Source organism: Eublepharis macularius, chromosome 17 (genome assembly GCF_028583425.1).
Source record: "Eublepharis macularius isolate TG4126 chromosome 17, MPM_Emac_v1.0, whole genome shotgun sequence".
Lineage (NCBI taxonomy): Eukaryota > Metazoa > Chordata > Lepidosauria > Squamata > Eublepharidae > Eublepharis > Eublepharis macularius.
Window position 1 is genome coordinate 23392189 of NC_072806.1, and position 21443 is coordinate 23413631.

The 21443-nt window shown below is 46.3% G+C and overlaps 2 protein-coding genes across 2 annotated transcripts in view; one reads left to right on the top strand and one right to left on the bottom strand.

The window, feature by feature from the left end:
* Positions 1–21443, bottom strand: part of COL26A1 (collagen type XXVI alpha 1 chain) — a 168972-nt gene that overhangs the window by 103219 nt on the left and 44310 nt on the right. The window lies entirely within an intron of this gene.
* On the top strand, positions 11808–12568 carry PFN4 (profilin family member 4). Its single transcript, XM_055001681.1, has one exon. The coding sequence runs from the start codon at positions 11831–11833 to the stop codon at positions 12215–12217; it is 387 nt and encodes a 128-aa protein (XP_054857656.1). The 5' UTR covers positions 11808–11830; the 3' UTR covers positions 12218–12568.

The following is a 21443-nucleotide window of genomic DNA, read 5'->3' on the forward strand; positions in this document are numbered from 1 at the left end:
TTGTTGGGGACTAGGTGAATCTCCACCATGTATATTATCGGTCTGGCAAACTCTTAAGCAATCACACTATAGCTTATTTATGAACCTAAAGAGACCAGCCCAAAACCGCAGTTCTACTCTTAACACACTGTTCATTTATATATAAAACATATATCTTGACCTTCTACTTTAAGAAGTATTCAAAGTGGCTAACTACAAAACTAAATGATAAATGCTGGTGTGGGGAGGGCGGAATACAAATCGAATAAAATAAATAAATAAAAATAATACATACCTATTTTTAAAAGTTAAAAATATTAACAAAACTAAAGCAATACTCCCCCCCAACCTAAAATCCCACCAAAAAACTTAAGATCTGAAAACAACAGCAACAAGTGCAAAAACCAAAAGGAAAAAGTGATAAGATCATAAAATAAAGCTGAGTGTTTAAAAAAAAACTGGTGGGGGGAGGAGGAGTTGAACATCTTCAAAAGAAAAGCCTGTTTTCAGAACTCCATCATCAGTGGTTCTTGGGTGGGTGTACATTCTAAAGCCTGCTGGGGCCACTGCAGAGAAAGCCCCGTTCCTCGTGACCACCTCACGTGAAGCTGGCATGCAAAGAAGGATGACTTTTCTCCCCAAAGATTTCAACCTGCCATCAGTCTCCCTTTGGTCTTATCCAGCATCACTTTCCCAGGCTTGGCAGCTTCCTGGAACTGGAATTGAGTAAGGGGGGGGGGGCTGTGGAGGGAGTTGCATTTACAGAATTCCTGTCCGCAACAGCAATGCAGTTGTTTTAGATTAACGTATAAATAGACATTAGTGTAATACATCTGTTGTTAATCCACATCTTGGTGGAAGAGTGATGCCAACACATCATTTATTAGACCCGCCGATCCTATAACGTCCTTCCTTGGGCTCCTTTTGTCTTTTTCTCTGAGAGAATAATAAGTTTCAGGATGTCTTTTATTTCACGATGCAGACCGTGTTTCCTCCTGTCGAAGGGAGCAAGACATAATGAGTTCCAGGATGTAATTTATGCCGGGGTTTTGGAATCAGCCACTACCCTATTAATTCTGCAAACTTTCTGATGATAAACTGATTTTTTTACACAACCTTTAGTTGGTTCATTAACCGCAAGGGAGGTCCGGGGAGAAATTAGGAGAAAGGAAATCTATCAACCCCTAACACGGCAGTCCTCGGTCACCCATTTAATCTTTGTGGGAAGGTGAAAAGCTTTGGGTGCTGGCAAGGTAATCACAGTTGCCACCGCTACACTGTCGTTATACCGCCCTATCTCTTCCTAAGTTACAGCTGCTGTAGCATTACTATGATCTGTTGACCAGGTATTGGAGAAAAATTAGTCGTAAATTAATTATGTGTTTTTAAAAAATTTCTACCATTTGGTGTCCATCTGAGCAGTCCTTAATGTTTGGAACAGAAGCATTTTGGTACGTGCTCAGTTCAAGGTATTGGTTATTACATACGAAGTTCTTCATAACTTTGGTCCGGCATACCTATGGGACCACCTCCCTCCCTATGTTCCTCCACAGCAGCTTTGCTCATCTGAACAGGGTCTCCTGCAGGTGCCAGGCTCTGTGGTGGCCCCTATCCTGTGGAATGACCTGACTGAGTAAGTCAGAAGAGCCCCCACTCTCTTGGTTCCATGTTGTCTAATGTTAGTCATACAATGGATTATGTTCTGCTTCCGTATTTTTTCTACTCTGTATTGGATTCTTGCTAATACTATGGCCGTTTCCACACTATTCACCTTCATTCAGAACGGGGCGCAACGTCATGAAAAAAATGCGGAAGATAGCATCTTCCACATTTTTTTCGCGACGTTGTGCCCCGTTCCAGATGAAGGCGAGTAGTGAGGAAACGGCATGTGTCTTTTAAACTTGTATCTATTTACCTTATGGCATTGTTTATGGAAATGTCCTTGATACTGTATTGAAATGTATTTGATACTGATTGTACTAATCTCATACTGTGTAATCCGCTTTGAGACTCAGTGAGAAAGGCGGACTATAAATGACATAAATAAATAAAAATAAATAAATCTTCAGTTCTGAAAAACCCCAATGCAAACCTATTCAGGAGGTATTTTTTTATGCTGAACCGGACTGAGTGATCAACGCACATCTGATAATCACAGTCAAGCACCGCAATTTCACCATGTTTGCAGAAAAATTTGCCGTTTTCTTAGATGTGATATATACAACATTCCACAGAACACTGTGTGCAGCTGTGCAGAGAGGTGGTTGCATACAGACCCCACACCAAGATGCGGCTGAACTGGGCATGAATACTGTGGGTTGCTGTGTGCTGTACACTCCCCTTTCTCCGTCCTCTCTCGCCATACTTGCCACTTCAAAACTTCCTGGTTTGATCAAGCCCCCGTTCACACCATAGAATCACAGAATTGGAAAGGGTCATACAGACCATCTAGTCCAACCCCCTGCCCAGTGCAGGATCAGCCTAAAGCATCTCTGACAAGTATTCATCCAGCCTCTTCTTGAAAACCGCCAGTGAAGGAGAGCTCACCACCTCCCTAGGCAGCTGATTCCACTTTTGAACTACTCTGACTGTGAAAATTTTTTCCTAATATCCAGCCGGTACCTTTGTGCATGTAGTTTTAGCCCATTGCTTCGCGTCCTACCCTCTGCTGCCAACTGGAACATCCAAATGCCAGGCCCTTGGCAAAGCGGAATTTGTTTACTTCCCACCAACTGGGATTTGATCATCCTGATGAATAGCGAGTGAACAAACTCCCGTGCTTGCGTTTGGACATCACTGTGAATTGATTAAACCAGAACATTTTTCATCAAGCTCTCATTCATTCATTCATTCATTCATTCATTCATTCATTCATTCATTCATTCATTGGATTTGTAGTCCTCTCTCTCTGCAAAGCAGGCTCAGAGTGGATAACATACAGATTAAACAATAAAACATACAATAACAAACATAACATTATATACAACATAAACAATTAAAACTGGTAGCAACAACAGCGCAGTTGTGATTCCACAACTTCTGCCTGCAAAAGGAGGAAGAAGGAACAGGAAGAATTGCACAAGCACAACAAACAAGCTGTGTTCGTGCCCCATCTCAGTTTAAATGTGTTTGCCATGATGTTTGAATGCAGCCAGTTTCTAAAGCAATTTTTACATGAGACCTCTCCACTGTACTGAACCAAGCAAACTTGGCCATTTAAGCTTTTTGTTACGGTTAGCCAATCAGCTGCAGATAGTGCCGAGTTTTTTTTTATGCACCTGGAAAGAGAAGTATTGGTCCCTGGAACTCAAGCCTCTTTAAAAAAGTTGTGAGGGAGGTATTATATTCCTTCTTGGGAGCTCCTGGCGCATCTTGCAATCCAATCCTCTTTTTCATTTCCTGCCTTTCCTTAAACTTCTCCAACACAGATATGTGCAGACAGCAGCAAAGGTACTGGGTGGGGGGAAATAAAAGAGAAAAAGGCCTGGCTTCCTTTCCTAGTAAGCTTATACAAATTCACACTGCCAAAGTAGGAGTGGCAACGAGAAAATGCAGTCCTGTGATTCTGAAGCTGGTAGGGGGCTGGACTAGAGGGGCTCTATCTGCTTTAAACATGGACGCTATCTTATGCAATTAGATTACTAGTCCTTCCAGCTCAGGTAGGGTTCCCAGGTGCCCGCCAGTGGCAGGCGAACTCCCAGGGATTTGCCCCCTCGACCGCTGATCGCCCAGCAAGTTCCCGGAAGTTGCACGCCACCAGCAGGCACCTCTGGTACTCACACCGCATGCATACTCCCAACCAGCGTGGCAATGTCACTTTTGGAAGTGACTTCATTGCGCTGGCCACAGGAGTGTTCCCACGCTTCATTTGGGGGCGATTTGAGCCCCAAACGGACCGAATTGCCCCCGTGAGGAGCGCGGGAGCGCTCTTGCGGCCGACGTGGTGACGTTACTTCTGGAAGTGACATCATGCTGGATCTGGAGCGCACACGCAAATTGTCACGCTGCCAGCATGAGGTAAGTGCCAGGCCCCCAATCCTCTCGGCAGGAGGACCTGGCAGTGTTAGCAGCCCTAAGGTCAGGACAGGCTGGTAGGCAAGCAACAGCTTTCCAATTTAAAACCAGTTGTAGATTTGCTGGGAGAGCAGAGCTGTGTGCACATGGAACCGCAGGGATACTAGCCAATAGGTGAACAAAATAGAGGGGTTAAGTAACAACCTAAATATATATATTAGAGAGTATTTATTATAGATGTGCACCAATATAGATTAAAAACAAGTTTAAAACATAAGGCCTGAATGGCAGGCTACATATACATACTAAAACTTGCTAAAACATCTCAAAATACAGATGATGGTACAGTGCTACTGGTTGTATTCATCCCTGCTTATGTACCCTCTGCTCAACTAGTATATATGTAAGCAACAGGTAATAACATATGAAACCACAATATATCACTGCTCTACTTAACTCTGTACTGTAAGTGGCAGTGGCTTTCCAAGCATAGAACAGCCTTTCCTAACAGTTGCTATACGAGACTGGAGAATGTAGGCGTTGAGCAAGGCACCGCCTGCACGCAAACCAGGTGCTCCACCTAGGGTTTCCAGCTCCAGGTCAGGAATTCCTGAATATTTTGAGGGTGGAGCCTGGAGATGGCGGGAATTGAGGACAGGAGAGACTTCAGCAGGGTATAATGCCACAGACTCCACCCTCCAAAGCAACCATTTTCTCCAAGGGAATGATCTCTGTGGCCTGGAGATCAGTTGTAATTCCAGGAGATCACCAGCCACCACCTGGAAGTTGGCACCCCTAGCTCCACCACTGAGCCATACCCTTAGAAGAACACCCTTACTCTCCAACAAAATTTACAAGAAAATCCCCATCACTACCCTTGCAAAGCTGTTCTAGAACTTCCCAACCAGAGCTGCTTCCAGCAGACTCCAGAGAGGCTGTGGAAACCATGGATAGGTGCCGGAAGGCAGTTTTGGGATGGATGAAGGCTAACAAACTGAAACTTCGTTCCAACGAAACAGAGGTTTGACCCAGGAACTGGGATATCTCCTGTTCTAGATGGGGTTGCACTCCCCTGAAGGAGCACGTCTGTAGCTTGGGGGTGCTACTGGGACCCAGGCCTTCTATTGGATAAACAGGTAGCCGCGGTGGCCAGAAGTATATTTTACCAGCTTGGGCCCTTCCTGGGCAGGACAAATCTTGCCATTGTGGTGCAATGTCTAGATTAGATTACTGCAGTGCACTCTATATGTGGGGCTGCCCTTGAAGACTGTTCAGAAGCTACAGCTGGTACAGAATGCTGCAGCCAGAATATGGACTAAAGTAGGTTGTAGGGACCATGTCACTCCAGTCTTGTTATATTTGCACTGGCTCCCAATTTGTTTCTGGCCCAATTTAAGGTGCTGGTATTGACCTTTAAAGCCCTATACCTTAAGGACCTCCTTCTCCCATATGAACCGACCCATTCACTCTGGTCCTCTTTGGAGGCTCGGCTTTGGGTGTTCCAACCGTATGAGGCTAGACAGAGGACAAGCTGAGAAAGGGCCTTCTCAGTCATGGCACCAAAACTTTGGTACTCCCTCCACTGGGAGATTTGTCTGTCTGCCCCTATTGTTGTCTTCTGCCGAGGGAGAACTTTTTAATTTTGTTTGGTGTACTCCCAAATCTCAATAACTGCCATTGGCCCTTTTGGTTGGATTACATGTGTTTGTGTGTGTGTGAATTGTTTGTTTTATATATACTATAAACTAGTAACAAAGCCCATTGTGGGGGGAAATAGAACAGGCTCTAGAAAACTGATTTGGCTGAGCTCCGCAGCAGGCTGAATTGGCCCAAAATGGGCCCAATTCGAGCTGAATCGGGCTGCTGCAGAGCCCAGCAGTGCTGCTGGGGGGGGCACAGTGGGCCCTGGAGCACTCCTATGCTCCGCATTCACTCGATCTGGCCACGAGTCAGGCAGCTGCAGGGGAGGCAGAAAGGGCTCGAGAGTGCTCCTATGCTTCACAGCTGCCCGATCCGGCCCAATCTAGCCAGCTGCAGGCCCGGAAGTGCTGGGGGGGGGGGAAGAGCGCTGGAGTGCTCCTGTGCTCCGCAGCTACTCGATTCAGTTCCAATTTGGGCAGGATCGGGCAGCTACAGACCCAGTAGCATGGGGTAGGGGAAGGCCACTGGAGTGCTCTTGCATTCTGCAGCCACCCAATCTCACCCTGATTCGGGGCCATGCCAACAAGGTGTGTGCCTGGGAGGCACGTTGCCCGGCCTTTCCTTGTTGGCCAGAAAAGTGGGGGCAGGGGTGGAGGGTGGTTGCGGGGACTGGCAACCCTACCTGAGATGGCAGGGAGGCCCGGCACGGACCTTGGCTGCTCCACCACGCTGGGCCTTCCCACCGCTGGCAACAGCCTGCCTGGGGTCTCCTCAGCAAGCTGTGTTGCCGAGGACTCAGCTTTCATTCCCGTGGAGGAGCAGGCAAGTGTGTCTGTGTGGGGATAAATGTTGAGTCGTCACCAGTACAGCTCGTCTTTTCTATAAGAAGATACTGTTTTAATACTGAAATGTTCTGATGTTTTCTGCCTTGGGGACCCTATATGGCTGGAAAGGCAGCACAGAAACATTCTCAATAAATATATACTTTGATTGGCAGCAGCTTTCCAGGGTCTTGGACAGAGATCTTTCATATCACTTGCTATCTAATCATTTTTTAACTAGAGATACCATAGATTGAATCTGGGGTATTCGGTATGCAAAGCAAATGCTCTGCTACTGAGCCAAGGCCTCTGTCCACATTTTGGGGACATTGGCATTCATACGGGATGGTACCTAAAGAACAGCACAATTAGTTCTGTGCACCCCGAAAGTAGGGGTGGCTTTGCATTCTTCAAACGTAGCCTCCAACCCTGAGGAATATACCATTACTGAAACCGAGGTGGATTTCAGAAGCAGTTTGTAGTATGGGGTCTACTAGTCAAAAGAAAATGTAAACTCTCCACTGGCCATGCCCCAAACTTCTGGGAGCTGCTAAAATAACTATGCAGAACCTGAATATAGCCTAGAATTCTCATCAGTCTGTCAAACTGTAAAGTGCCTGGGCCCTATGCCAATTAGGAGAGCGGCAAAGCCAGGCCACCCACGAACAAGGACAGGGCTTCTATCTGCTCAGGGGATTCCTAGGTATGCAGGAAAATATAACTTTTATAAATTAAAAACAACAAAAAAAGAAAAAGAACAACCTCCCCCCAGTAAGCCTGATGAGGACTGAGCATGATCTGTAAGGCACAGAATGTTGAGAGGCCCTAAGTGCCCGTTTAAAGGAAAACACAGGAGAAGAGCCACTTCCATACAAATTAATTGCCCAGAGTTCAGTACTGTGGGGAAGCATGTTTTTTCCTGCTTCTTCAAAGCGTCATATTGCATTCATACAGCCCTGGCGCTAGGGTTTCTGGCGCTGGAGGCCAGCCTCGCAGGCGCGCCCCGGACTGCATGATGATGTCATCATGTGATGACATCATCACACAGTGCCACCGGTGGGTAGCTGGGGCGGCACGTGGAGGCTGCCCAGACCACCTGTCGTCCCTGGCCTGTGACTGCTGTGCCCGCCTGGGGGCGTGCGGTGGTGGCAGCATGGGGCTGGCTGGCGGCGGCATGGGACATACGCCTCAGCCCCCGGCACCCCCTCCGGCCCCGCGGTGCCCACAGGCCCCTCCTCTCCGCCTCAACAGTGGCGCCGCCCCTGCATTCATACATGGGATTACCAGCACTGGCTCAGGAAATACCTGGAGATCCGGGGGGAAGGGTCCCTGGGGAGGGTGGATCTCAGGGGGGATGGAGGATATCATGCCACTTTGTGATGCCGTGCTCTGCAACGACAGTTCCAGGTCAACGATCAAGTGATGTCATATCATGATGTCACTTCCAGATCAAAGAGACATAGTGTGGCACTATGGTGTTCATTTTTGGCCATTTTTTCTCCCTTTCTTCAAGTTCTTAGGGGGGTTAATCACCTGTAGGAAAATGGCAAGCTCAGGCTGAGCTTTGAGCCTGGAAAACTCAGCTTGAAAGTGTCCCTCCTTGCTTGCATGAACAAGCCCTCCCCAGCCCCTTTTGTGTGACCTTGCTGAACAATAGCAGCACCCTCCCCATGTGATTTGGCCTGGCACCTGCACAGAGGGTTGCAGCTGGCAACTAGTGGGAGGGCTCAGGGTGGGAATATGAGGGGGGGGTGACATTGGTGACACAGACTTCCAAGTTGCCTGCCATTGGTGGGAAATCTCCCAGGAGTTTGCCCCATTGCCCACCAATTGCTGGCTATTGGTGGGAGGTCAATCCTGATTTGCATAGCTAGTGTCAGGGGAGCCTTCCTTGTGGTGTTAGTATTGGTAGGAGGTGGCAAACCCTCCAGTGATTGCCCGCCACCAGCAGACAACATGGGAAAGCACACATTGGGCGAGCTCTCAGTGGGGTGCGATGATGTCGCTTCCTGAAGTGACATCATCATGTTGGCTTCAGGCATGCTCTCTGGCTTTGCTGGGCCAATTTTGACCCCCAAACAGGCTGAATTTGCCCCATGCAAAGCATGGGAGCACACCTGTGGCCGGCGTGATGATGTCACTTCCTGGAAGTGATATCATCATGCAAATGCTGGGTGCGTGCATGCAAAAAGCAGACTCCGACAAAGCACGAGGGAAGTGCCAGGCCACCCCCATACGCACCGAGAGGGACCTGGCAACCATATGGTGATGCCACCAATGTCGCTACATCACTTCTGGGTACAATCTGGAAGTGATCAAGTATAGCTCTAGGAATCATTGGAAACTCTGGGCCAAGCTACACATGACGAATGACACTTGAACGGCAAGTGTATTTCTCCCTGTTCACTTGCCCTCCACTCAATCCACTTGCCGTTCAAGTGTCATTCGTCATGTGTAGCTTGGCCCTCAGTTTCCAGTGTGGTGAAAGAAGCTTGCAAGCAGGAGGACTTCTGCCATAGAAGGAGCCCTGGCAAGACTAGCAGAACCTTTCCCTTGCATCACAGCCCGGGTTCAGCCAGGAGAGATGCCTCACAGGCCACTGGCCCTCTCAACAAAGGCCATAACATTCAATCCACCCCCCAGTCCTTACCTGATCCTCTAACCACAGCACCGAGCTGGATTGTTGATGGGATCAAAAGAAGAACAGCAAGGCCAAAAGGCTTTATTGATTTTAAAACAATCCACTAAGAAAAAGAATTTCAGACAATCAGTGTCTATTCTCTAAAATGAGAGCAGAACTACACAAGATGAATGTCCCGTGAATGGCATGCGAATGCACTTATATGTGTTTCCCTGTTGCTCTCCTGTCCACTCGCACAGCGCAGCCGCACTGCCTGTATCCCTGTGTTCATTCTGGCTCGGGCTGGCATTGGTTTCTTCAGCATTCCTCCATAATGCGGGATCCCATCATGCACCTCCATCCTTTCCCCCTCTTTCTTCCCCTCCCCTTCGTCCCCATCTGCCCCCAACCTTTCTCCTGGTTGGGAGATGGGCTGTACTGATGATTTTAAAAGAGAAGTTTCCACCAGGCGCACCCTCTGCCCCCTTCCCCCTTTGCATTTCTCTTCAGACCTCCCGCCAAGCATCCCTTTTCCCTTTCTTCCCCCACCTTTCTCCTGGTCGGGAAGCGGAAGCAGACAGAAGTGGCCGCTCCACAGTGGCAAATCACTAATCCTGCCTGCAGACACTCACTACTGTGATTACACGTATAGCACATAAGTGCACACACTAGGGCTACAGGACACGTGCTCACCTCGAGGAAGATGGACACGGGCAGGTAGGAACAGACATGATTACATTCACTCGCACAGACACGTATAATTTGTCTCATGTGGTTTGGCCCTTAGTTGCCTTTTCTCCAGATTATTCCTGAATTGAATAGTAGGAGGGCACATTGCTATCCTACACTATTTTGTCTTTAGGGCTGCTAACTGTGGGTTGGGAAATTCCTGGGGATTTGAGGTTAGAGCATGGGGAGGGCAGAGTTTGGGGAGGGCAGAACCTTAGTGGGGAATACTGCTGGAGAATCCACTCTCCAAAGCAGCTAATTTCTTTAGGAGGTTTGGAGGTCCGGAGATCAATTCTAATCCCATGAGATTTCCAGGCCCCTGGAGGTTGGCAAGCCTATCTTGTCTCCAGAAAATACACCCTTCATAATCAGGGGCTCCCAAGCTCCATCTTCTCAAATAGCAATCGCAGTATGTTTTGTAAGTAACATTTTGACAGTGTCCAAAACTGTAGCTATTCTTTTGCAAAACCCTAGAAAAAATTCAGACCTCCTTTCAGGCTTCCCCACCCCATGGTAGTAATAGGAAATGAAACAGTTGGGGGGTGGGAAGGAGGGGGAATTACAGTTCCCAACCCACCCACCACCCCGCCAAAACCAAGAGGCAACTGAGAATTCTCCTGGTTCGAGCCACCACAAGCCATCCAAGAGAGCAAATGAACACAAGAGAGACACAAAAAGATCTTGTTAATTTTTTTTGTGGTTTTAACCACCGAACGAGCTACTTTTTCTCAATAATTTATACCTGAATGGCACGTCTAGACATGACATCATTTTAAGGTATGCCTTGTGTTTTGTGGTAAGTTTACAATAGCCAGGGTCTATAATTGCCCGGGTTCAGGTCAGCAAAAGGGGTGATTAAAGGGGGAAGGAGAGAAATATAAAAAAAACCACTCCTCTCTCTCTAAGCAGCTGTTCTGGAGAATCATTTTTACAGTCTCTTGTTTGCTAGAATCTACATTTTTTTAAAAAAACCTTGGAAAGGGGGGGAAGAGTGACAAATACCACAGATAATCTCAAATTCGCAGGAGATTTTATGAGGTATGGTTCCTATTAAAGGCATGAAGGAAAGCACGAGAGGGGAAAGCCACAGAGAGTATCTACCCATACTGATGCAGACAAGATTGACAGTGACAAAGGAAAGGACTTTGGCTAATGAATGGAGTGAGAGTAATGTATAGTGGTTAGTGCAGTGGACTAAAGAGAGCCAAGTTTCAAATCCCAGTACAAATAATAAAGCCTCTGGTTGACCATGGGCCAGTCGCAGTTTCTCGGCCTAACTTATTGCACAGGGTTGTTGTGAAAAGAAAATGGAGAGAAGAGACCCATGTACACTGCCCTGAGCTCCCTACGGGAAGGACAGGATAAAAATGCAATAAAGATGCATCTGACGAAGAGAGCTGTGGTTCTTGAAAGTTTATGCTACAATAAAGTTGATTAGTCTTAAAGGTGCTACAGGACTCTTTATTATTTTGCAACTACAGACGAAGATGGCGAACTCCTCTGGATCTAGCTGTTGAACGTTAGTCACATTAACAATTATTTAATTATTATTCAGTTCCTTTTTTGTGTGTAACCTGATATACATTGAAACGTTTTTTAAATGCAAAAGAACCTGAAGTCCTTTGTTGATTCTGTCTTTTACTGGGGTGGAGGGGAAGGGGAGATACGGCTGTCTGAACAAAGCTCCCTTAAAGTCCTGAATTTCTCTGTTGTTTCTCCTGGGCAGCTGTCCCTTTTTTCCTTTGCAGAAAACAATAATAATAAAAAGATGACATCAGAAGTAACCAGAAAGCTCTGTCTACAGATGATGGAAATGTCAATCCAAGCCAGTTTTTAAACTGTCATTCGCTCCCTCTAGGGATCTTAAACTAACTGTAGGAATCTCCAGCAGAGAATTCTCAGGGTGGTTGAGAAACTACATCTCCCAGGAGGCAAAGGGAGTACCTTTGGCCGTTAAGGCTGACATGCAGCCTGGCAACCAGAAAAGAAACTGAGCCCTTCAGTGGAAACAGCCGTAGGAAACAAAATGAACCAGGCCCAGAGCATGCTGATCCATGGGCTCACCAGAACAAAGCATGTAGCCAATGCAGCTCTCATCAGAATCAATGATGGAAAAGTCTTGGCGTCCACTCCTGGCTTTGGTGTCCACTCGCACACCCAGTTCTTCATCGATGCTTTCTACAAGAATTTGCTCCACATAAGGAGAAACGGGCTTTATTTCAAAGACCGGGATTACCAGTGTGTCCGGGCCGATGAATGCGCTATCTACGCAAAAGGCAAAGATAACGGGCTGGTGGCTGTGAAGACAAAATCCTTCATCTTGATCGCTACATACACCCAGGGCATGTACCCCAGCGTGTGCGTGGAAGCTGTCGAGAAACTGGCAGGCTACTTCAGAGAGAAGGGAAACTGAGACCAGTAAGAAAAAAAGAATCTAAGATTTAAGGCAAAAGGGAGATAAAAAGATCTCCAGCAGGACTTAACGCTCATCAGCCCAAAAGGGAGATGGGGGGGGCGGGGGACATGGCATCTGGTAGGAGGCTGAGGTTGCAGCTTGCTGATAAGAAGATAAGTTCATAACTTTGGGAGTGCTTTCATTTTACCAAGATCTCAAGCAGAGCCAAAACGCGACATGCACTTCCTTGTGACTCTCCTTTCTCCAAAAAACGGGCTGAAAAGGCTGATGGATCCTGCCTTTTCCAAAAACATTTCAAAATGTTTCCAGTTATCATCCTTTTCTGGTTAAAAAAAAATTAAATGAACATGCACCAAAAAACCCTGGTATGTATTCATTTAAATATTATTTTCTGTGCTTAAACCTGCAATATAATTCATTTCTATCTACCTTGGGCATTCCATGTCTCTACAGAAATTCCTGTCCACAAGGAATCATGAGTGGGATAAAAGGCTGGAAATTTCCTCTACCCATTTGTCCCTGTTTCCTCTCCTGCCCCCTTAACTGATGTTCTCCTGTACTCAACATGCTTTCGAAGCGCCATGAGCATGTTCACTTTCAACAAGCGAGTTCTTTTAGGGGCGGGGGACGGGTTCTCTCTGGGGGAAAAAAGAGTTACAAAGGAATATTAATCTGCATAGCTGGAGTTGTCTCCCAGAAGGCAGAAAATACAAACTGTCTGTAAATAGCTCTTTTCCAGTGCACTGATAGTCAAGGGAAGAAGTAGAAGACCTTATAGGATTCACCAGGGAGGGAGAAACAATTGGTAAACTAACCTCCAAAACAAATTTTCGCCCTCTGGGATACTATAAGCTTAGCAGCAACTTGAGTAAGCCTGTTTTTCTTTCCCTTTTAATGCATGCTCAGCTCAGAGTCTCTCTACACGAGACATCTGACACATGAAGAACACATGTTGGGAGATGCAATGGTAGCCGAGAAGGGTAATTTAAAAAGACAGAGCCGGTGGCAGGGCAAAGGCTTTGCTGTACACTGGAGCTGTGTGAAGAGGCTGTGAAATGCCAGAAGGGAAACTTCAGCCCATTATAACCTCTCCAGGTCCAAGTCCAGCTCTGGAAGGCAGCTCCAGCCCATTTCCATTCCTCGCTGCCTTCTGGTTGCGATCTCACAGTTTTAGACTGGAGAGGTGAAATTGACAGAGCCTTCGGGGAGGCAAAGATGAAATTAGCAAACCCTCTAAGGAGCAAGCTTTGTCTTTTTAAACTACAATTCTTGGGTAACATTGCGTCTCCTGACACTTGATGGACATGCACCAAGGCATCTCATATGGAGAGACTCTCAGCTGCCCTAAACATTCTGTAAGTCCAATAGCATGCTCATTCTTCATTAAAAGCTTTGGGAAGGATGTGTGTGTCTTTTTTAAATTTATGAACTAATATTTTCCAGAATATCCAGATGAGTCCTTTGAGTATGCAGAAAATCCTACTTTGTCTCCAGGCAGCCCTGCATGACTGTCCAGCGTGGGGGACTCAGAGCTAAACTACAAGAGACAAATTATACAAGGATGCTCACATGAAGGGAGTCGCAATGTTACCCGGGAAGTCAAGTTTTAAAAGACAGATTGGAAGGCTCTGTCAATTTCCCTTCACTACAGAGCCAGCAAAGATCACTCTTCAGAGGGTTTATTTCCTCTTTGCCTCCCTGAAGGCTCTGTTAGTTTTACCTCCCCTTTTGAGAGGCTAAGAGGAAATAAACAAATCCTCTGAGGAGCAATCTTTGCTGACTCTGTTGAGAGGGGAAATTGACATAGCTTAAAACTTGGCTTCGCAGCTACCATTGCGACTCCCTTCACGTGAGCATTCTCGTATAATTCATCTCTTGCAGTTTAGCTCTCTGATCCTGATGATCAGCATTGCACCGATGTCATAACATTATTTCTGGAGCAAAACTGAAAGTGACATCACTACTCTAGGTTTTGCACAGAACTCTATGGTTTTAATCACAGAGTTCTGGGTAAATTCTAGAGCATCACCTAGAGTTTCCAACTTTCAGGTGAGGTCTAGAGATCTGAAATTACAACTGATCTCCAGGCTGTACAGGTAAGTTCCTGTGGAGAAAATGGCTGCTTTGGAGGGGGGACTCTATGGCATTATACCATGGTGGGGTTCCTCCCTCCCCAAACCCTGTCTTCCCCAGGCTCCACCCCCAAATCTCCAGGAATTTCCCAACCTGGAATTGGCAATCCTACACCCAAGTCAGTGACATCACTTCTGGGTTTGTTCTGTAAATGATGTGGTATTAACACAATGTCAATTCCCGCCGCCCCAAATTTTCTCCCACTTCTCAACCAAGCAGCAGGAGGAGGTTATACAATCCTCCCTGAATCCAAATTTCTCCCTCTTGATTTCTGTAAATCTTGGAAGCTTGAGTAGGTCAATGTCCACATTTCACCATGGGTTTTTTTTACTTTAATGGGCTTTAATGTACTCTCAACAATCTAGGCTTTTGAAGTATGCTTTGAAGGGAAAGTCCTCTGAAACCCCCAGAACCCACTCTCTTGTTTGCAGGTGGCCTGGCTTTGCCACCCAAGCACGTTATTATTTCTGTGCACCCTTCTTCCGAACATAGAGGTTTTATTTAGCCCTCCTGCTTAATAGCTGTTAATAGACCTATCGGCCCATGAATCTCATCCATTTTTATCTTATCTAAAAGAATGACCCATCACCAAATCTTGCAGTATCAAAGTCCATCAATTAATGATGATGTAATTATGCACTGAATGAAGAAATGTTTTGGAAATGAGTTCCGTAAGCACACCAAGCCTATATATTGAGTCTAAAAGAAAACAGTGTATCAGTTAAATCTATGAAGTTATATATTCTCTCCTACTAAGTGGTCGGAAGGATCTTATCATACATTGGGTACAGATTTGTTAATCTGAATCTCATGCAGCGTGATGGGAACAGACATTTACCCTGGGATATCACACAAAGAGCCCTGACCTGGATAGCCCAGGTGAACCTAATCTCTTCAGATCTCAGAAGCTAAGCAGGGTCGGCCTTGGTTAGTAATTGGATGGGAGACCTCCAACGAAGACCAGGGTTGCAGAGGCAGGCAATGGCAAACCACTTCTGTTAGTCTCTTGGCATGAAAACCCTGCAAGGGGTCACCATAAGTCGGCTATGACTTGAGCGTAGTCTCCACCACATCACACAAGGAAGACAAAACATGATGGACGGGGAATACTGAAATGAGCTCTTAAGCACAACAATGAATGCCCCACCCTAGGTCCTCCCTTTTTTTGCAAGATCTAGCTGTGTTGGATGGGACAGTATAAAGTTCTGTGTGTATGAGGGATTGAGGGAAAGAATCAGAAAGCGACTTCCCAACCTGCCACATCAGGAAGTCTTCTTCCAAAACTTCATGCCATCCCTACAATGGCATAATCCAGGAATTGATGGAGTGCGCTTGGAGTTCTGCACACTGAATTTGGCTCCCTTCAAACCATATGTTTCTGTACAGATGGCCAGAGGCATTGGAGGTGGGGTGGAGGTGGGCACAGGAAAGTAGGATGCAACCTCACCCATGCTGTTCACCATCACTGGATACACTCCAGTGTGAGAGTTTGATGCCCGTTGTTGTTCAACACACAAATGGAAACAGTCAAGCTCCAGCACAAAGAAGACTGCATCAAACGGCTTGCCTTAGCGGGTGTCGCGGTTGCCAAATGGTTTGATGGATTTCTTGTCCAAGTTGCTGGATGCAACGGGGAGTACTGCTAATCAGATTTCTATGTGATAACACCACTAAGTCACGCTGGGAATATTTGGTAGGCAAGGAATTAAAAACACAGTCAAATCTTGATTCAAACAGGGAAATGGGCAGGACTCCATTCAAGAAGATTCCAAAACAAACATCACAAAGAATTTTTGTTGCTGTTGTTCAGGGGCGGCAGAGGAAATATGCAAATCAAATGACAGCTGTCAAGGCAGCTGTTATGTAAGGAGGAGGTTTAGAAAAGGGGGGTTAACTCACAAATGACCAAAATGGGAACCTTGATAACAACTGACTTAATATTCTCCTCATCCCAACTTCAGCTTGGACTTTAGACTTTCATAATGAAACAAATGCATTAGGATCCCTTCATAGTTGTGATTGGACATGGGCACGAACCAAAAAAAATTAACGAACCAGCTGTTTGCGGTTTGATGCCAACTATGATCCCGAGATCACGAACCGCAACAAACATTTTCCATTGCCGAACAGCTTTGCGGTTCGTGGGACGTGGAATGGCCTCTGTGGCACTTACAGAGCCCATATTCCCGGGGAGTCTTTTGCAGGCTCTCCTACAGCCATCACCCAAGTTCGGACAAGATTGCAAAAGGGATCTTGGAGTTATACCTTCTCCCACAGGAAACTCCCACAAAAATCCAAACTGAATTATACTCTCAGTCTCTCTCCCCAAAGGCTAGCAAGTAGCAAGCAAGAGCTCTGTCCCACTCACTGCTCGCTGAAAGTGAAACCCAGCCTGGGAGCCCACAGCTATTTATAAGCACAGGTCCCATTGCGTAACACAGGAAGTCTGTGTTTGGCCATCAGAGCTGCCTATCAGGGTTTGCAGGGGTGAGATTGGAGTGCCCGTGGCTACAGGACACCCTCTTCCCCCTCCCTCCCCTGGGTGTCTTCTCCCAACTTGTAACCGCTTTGCAGCTCCGTGGTTGAAAGGAAGACGTGCCGATCAAGGTAAGCTGGGCTTCCATTCAGGTTTCCAGGACGACAGAAGGAGCGCAGACAGAGTTCAGGCATTCCCCTGGCTCCATTGCCAGGGGAATTGATTGCTGGCGCCTGAGTGTCTGGCTTCCCGAACCGCGGCCGAACACACCGAACCAGCCTTCTTCCAAACGCTGGTTCGTTGGCTGTGGCCTATCATGAACCGTCGGATCGCGATCGCGCAATCGCCATTTTCGTGAGTTTTTGAAGTTCATAATGCGGTTCGTGCCCATCTCTAGTTGTGATTTGACCTTCCAGTTTTCTATGGAGTGGATTCCACATACTGGTCACCATAGCTTTTAGTCCCTTCAGTTGATTTATGTCTGTCCCGCCCAACATCCTATCGAAGCACAAGGACACATTACAAAAAGAGCCCAAAAATGAATTTGGAGTGAAGTATACCTACAGCAGTATCAAGATTGGGGCGGGGCATAATTTTTAACCCACGTTCAGGAGTTTGTGTGTGTGTGTTTTTGTGCAAAATCAAAACCACTTGTCAATTTTAAACCTGGAAGAAAAATACTTCTCTTCCCCCCAGCTAACACATGCTGAGTCACGTCCATCCTAGCTCTTCCAGGATATGGTACAGCCACTTTACTAAAGCTAACCAGAGCCAGGAGTGGCCAGTGTTGTCCTATACTGCAGATTTAAATGTCAGAAAGTCTCCTGGTGGTCAAAGAAACCTCGTTCAATCCCTCCCATCCTTCATTTAAGCATAAAACAGAAACTGTTGCCAGGGTGGTGCTAGGAATTGGCAGGGTTGGGCAGCAGCCAAAGTCCCAGGAAGGCCTGCTGCCAACCTTTGACGGATGGGGGTTAAAGGAAGGCAGACGATGCAGACGCTGCTTTCTCCCCCAGGAAGAAGGGATGGAGAAAGCAAGTGGATCTTTCTACCCATCTTGCTTTTAATGTTTAGGGCCCCATAAGCTGTGGAGTCAGCTCCAGGCACTGTGGTGCCAGACCAGCCATGTCAGCCTACAAGTTGCCTGTGCCTGGGGAGGATCAGAGCTGGGACAGGCCATAGTAATAGTTGAACATTCTTTTTCCCCATCCAATATTCAAAGGCCTGTATCTTTCCAGTCCACTGGGGAAAGTTTGAAACTTCCGTCAGCCTAATTATCCTTTCTCCAACGTAGGAGCCTCTTCCTCAGTGGGAGAATCATATAGATTGGAGGAAGTTTGCACTGAGATGTATTTTATTGGTTTTATCTATTGTAATTTATTTATGATTGTAACCCACCCTGAGCCTGCTTGCGGGGAGGGAGGGCTAAAAATCTAATCAATCAATCCATGCGTCTCCTCCCACCATGATCTCCCCTTGCACATTTGAGCTAGCTGTCTCCTCCCCCAGCCACATGGAGCAAAGCAACGGTGGAGGAAGAAGGGTACTGAATCCCAAGGAGGTAGATCAAGATGGGTAGCCGTGTTAGTCGGCTGTAGCGGTAGAAAAAAGCAAGAGTCCAGTAGCACCTATAAGACTAACCAAATTTGTGGTAGGGTATGAGCTTTCATGAGCCACAGCTCACTTCTTCAGATACCCAATTTCGATCTTCAGAGACTGAATTCCAAGGGCCTAGCAAGCCAAGCAAGGTGCTGCTGGAGGAACTGGCTGCATCGTCCCTGTTCTAAATCAAGCATCTTGTTGTGTTCTTTTCAGGGCTTTTTTTCTGGGAAAAGAGGTGGTGGAACTCAGTGGATTGCCCTCAGAGAAAATGGTCACATGGCTGGGGGCCCCACCCCCTGATCTCCAGACAGAGGGGGGTTTAGATTGCCCTCCGCGCCACATGGCGCGGAGGGCAATCTCAACTCCCCTCTGTCTGGAGATCAGGGGGCGGAGCCACCAGCCATGTGACCATTTTCAAGAGGTTCCGGAACTCCGTTCCACTGCGCTCCAGCTGAAAAAAAGCCCTGGTTCTTTTGAACACAAGGAGAGCCCAAATGTAGGAGGGTGGGAGCCAGAGGGAATCTTTATCTGGGGACCAATGGACAGGATTGCAAACTCTGGCTTGGGAAATACTTGAGGTTTGAAGGCAGTGCCTGGGGCGAACAGAGCATGGAAAGGGAACTCGGCGGGGATGTGATGCAATAGAGTCCACCCTCCAAAGCTGCCAATTCCTCCAGGAAAACTGATCTCTGCAGTCTGGAGAACAGTTGAAATTCCAGGAGAATACCAGGCTCCGTCTGGAAAGTTGGCATCTTTAGAGGCTTCTCAACAACACTGGCCATGCAGCCCGGGACAGGAAAATGAAACTCATCTAGGTGGTCAAAACTGGAAGGTTACAGACTTTCCCCAAGGCATCTTGGACCTCTTTCTATGCAGAAGAAGAAGAAGAACTTGTTTTCTAAAAGTCAAGCAAGTGATCATCTCAAAGACTTTCCTTGAAGCATAGATTTAATGTGCTCTGCTATCGCCGTGCTTGCCTAATGGTCTTGCCGGCATCAGCCTTTTGATTCCCCACACTGGTTTTCTAGAATTGCAACTGTTATAGCATAACAGTAAATTGCCATCAGGTTACAAGGGGCCTGAGAAAATCATTTGTGACCCTTAGGCAGAGGTTCTTTGTGTGTTAAAAAAAAAAATCAAAATCCTGCGCCATGCTCACTAGTTCTTCAGTGACAAAAGCTAAATTCTGCATCTTGTACAAATATATACAAATTTGAGCAAATATCCCCTCATTTCTACAGTTTTGACTGGCTTGCATAACTGATCTCCTTTCTAATCCTGGGGAGAGTTTGCCAACTGATCATCATCATCATTATTTATTACGGTCATAAAGACCAGCATACCAATTATACTAAGGGAAAATACAATTAAAAGGTTGAAAAAGTCAGTTTAAGAGCTTTTAAAATGCAATTCCCGTAGTTTAAGAATTGAAGCACAGAATGTAGCAACTTGATATGCAAAACATTTTTATCAGATAAAAACCAGTGTAGCCTTGCTTTATTAGTAATTAAATGACTGAGGATCATATCAATTAATAGGGTAATAAAGCTAAGTGAACTTCCCTATGAAATGGACAGCTAAAAAACATATGCTCTACAGACTTGACCTAGATAGGGGATTTTATTATACTTGCCTTCGATAAGCTAGATAGGGCATTTTATTATACCTGCCTTCGATAACCTAGATCAGGGATTTTATTATACTTGCCGTCGATAACCTTGATAGGGGATTTTATTATACCTGCCATTGATAACCTAGATCAGGGATTTTATTATACCTGCCTTTGCAGATGGAAGAGCAAAGCACCCAGCTAGAGTAAATGCCCTTCTAAGATTATTTACTTCCACAGAGACCAAATATGTTGCCAATTCAAAAGTGCTTTTAACGTTTAGCCAGTTCCTGACTCTTTAATGGGAATTTGATATAATGGAATCAGCTGGAAGCTTATGGAGAGAAAGATGATCGCTTATCAATCTGCTGCAGAACCATAACTCTCACTGGTGACCTTTTTATACCTCATTTTCGATGCTTTCAGATATACCCTTTTGAGCATATCTTGGCAACCTTGAGAACTAGAAACTTGCAAAGAGATTTGCAACAAGCCAGCCCATTTCTGCACCTAACACCACATTCTGCACTCTCACAGCAAGGAACCCACCACAGCAGCCACTCAGGACAAGCGATTTAGTTTCAGTTATGCTGAATTTACAATTCTTTGTTACAAGAATAATTTTTTTTTTCAAATTGAGGAGGAGAGCCAACATCAGATATTAGCAAAGTCAAACACGGTCATCCTTAGCTAGCCAATGTCAAATTGGCGCCGGGATTCCGAGTTGGCTGGGGACATTTTTGCCTCCCAAGAGATGGTTCCTGGGCTTTGAACTTCCAAGTGTATAGGGAGGAGGAAAGGGCTGGGTTGAGACGTCAGCCTCATCTTGGATTCTAATCAATCAAATTGATGCACGGTTGCAATAACTAGTCCACATCACCTCTGGGCTGCCCTCTTCCATATGGTCTTTATATCAGGCTTCGGCAGACTGGGTGGCTCAGAACGCTCATTTCCTGTTGCAGCTAAATCCCTTTAGCTCCACAAAAAGAGAGACAGAGAGAAACCAAGTCAAGCTTATGATCCGGCAAAACTGGTGGAGTCGAGTCACTTCAAAGCTGAAGCAACAACGCGGGTTCATTCACTTCATTATCTTATCGGCTTTGCTGGATACCCCAAACAGGCCAAGTGACCCAGGTATTAAACAGACACCAGGCATGCCCAATTAATTTCTCAAGGCAAGGGAATGAAACCACAAAGCAAAAGAGATCAGAGCAGGTTCTAGGTCTGGGAGAGCTCTGACCAAGGGAACCGCTAGTGCCCCTCACAAGCACACTGTCCTTTCCACACACTTCTCTGCATGCGCCCATGCTACCCATTCCTCCTGGAAGAGGGACCAATCTCACTGTCATTGCCACCATTCAGGAAAAATAATCAGAATGGCAATGTCTGCAGTCTGCTATGCC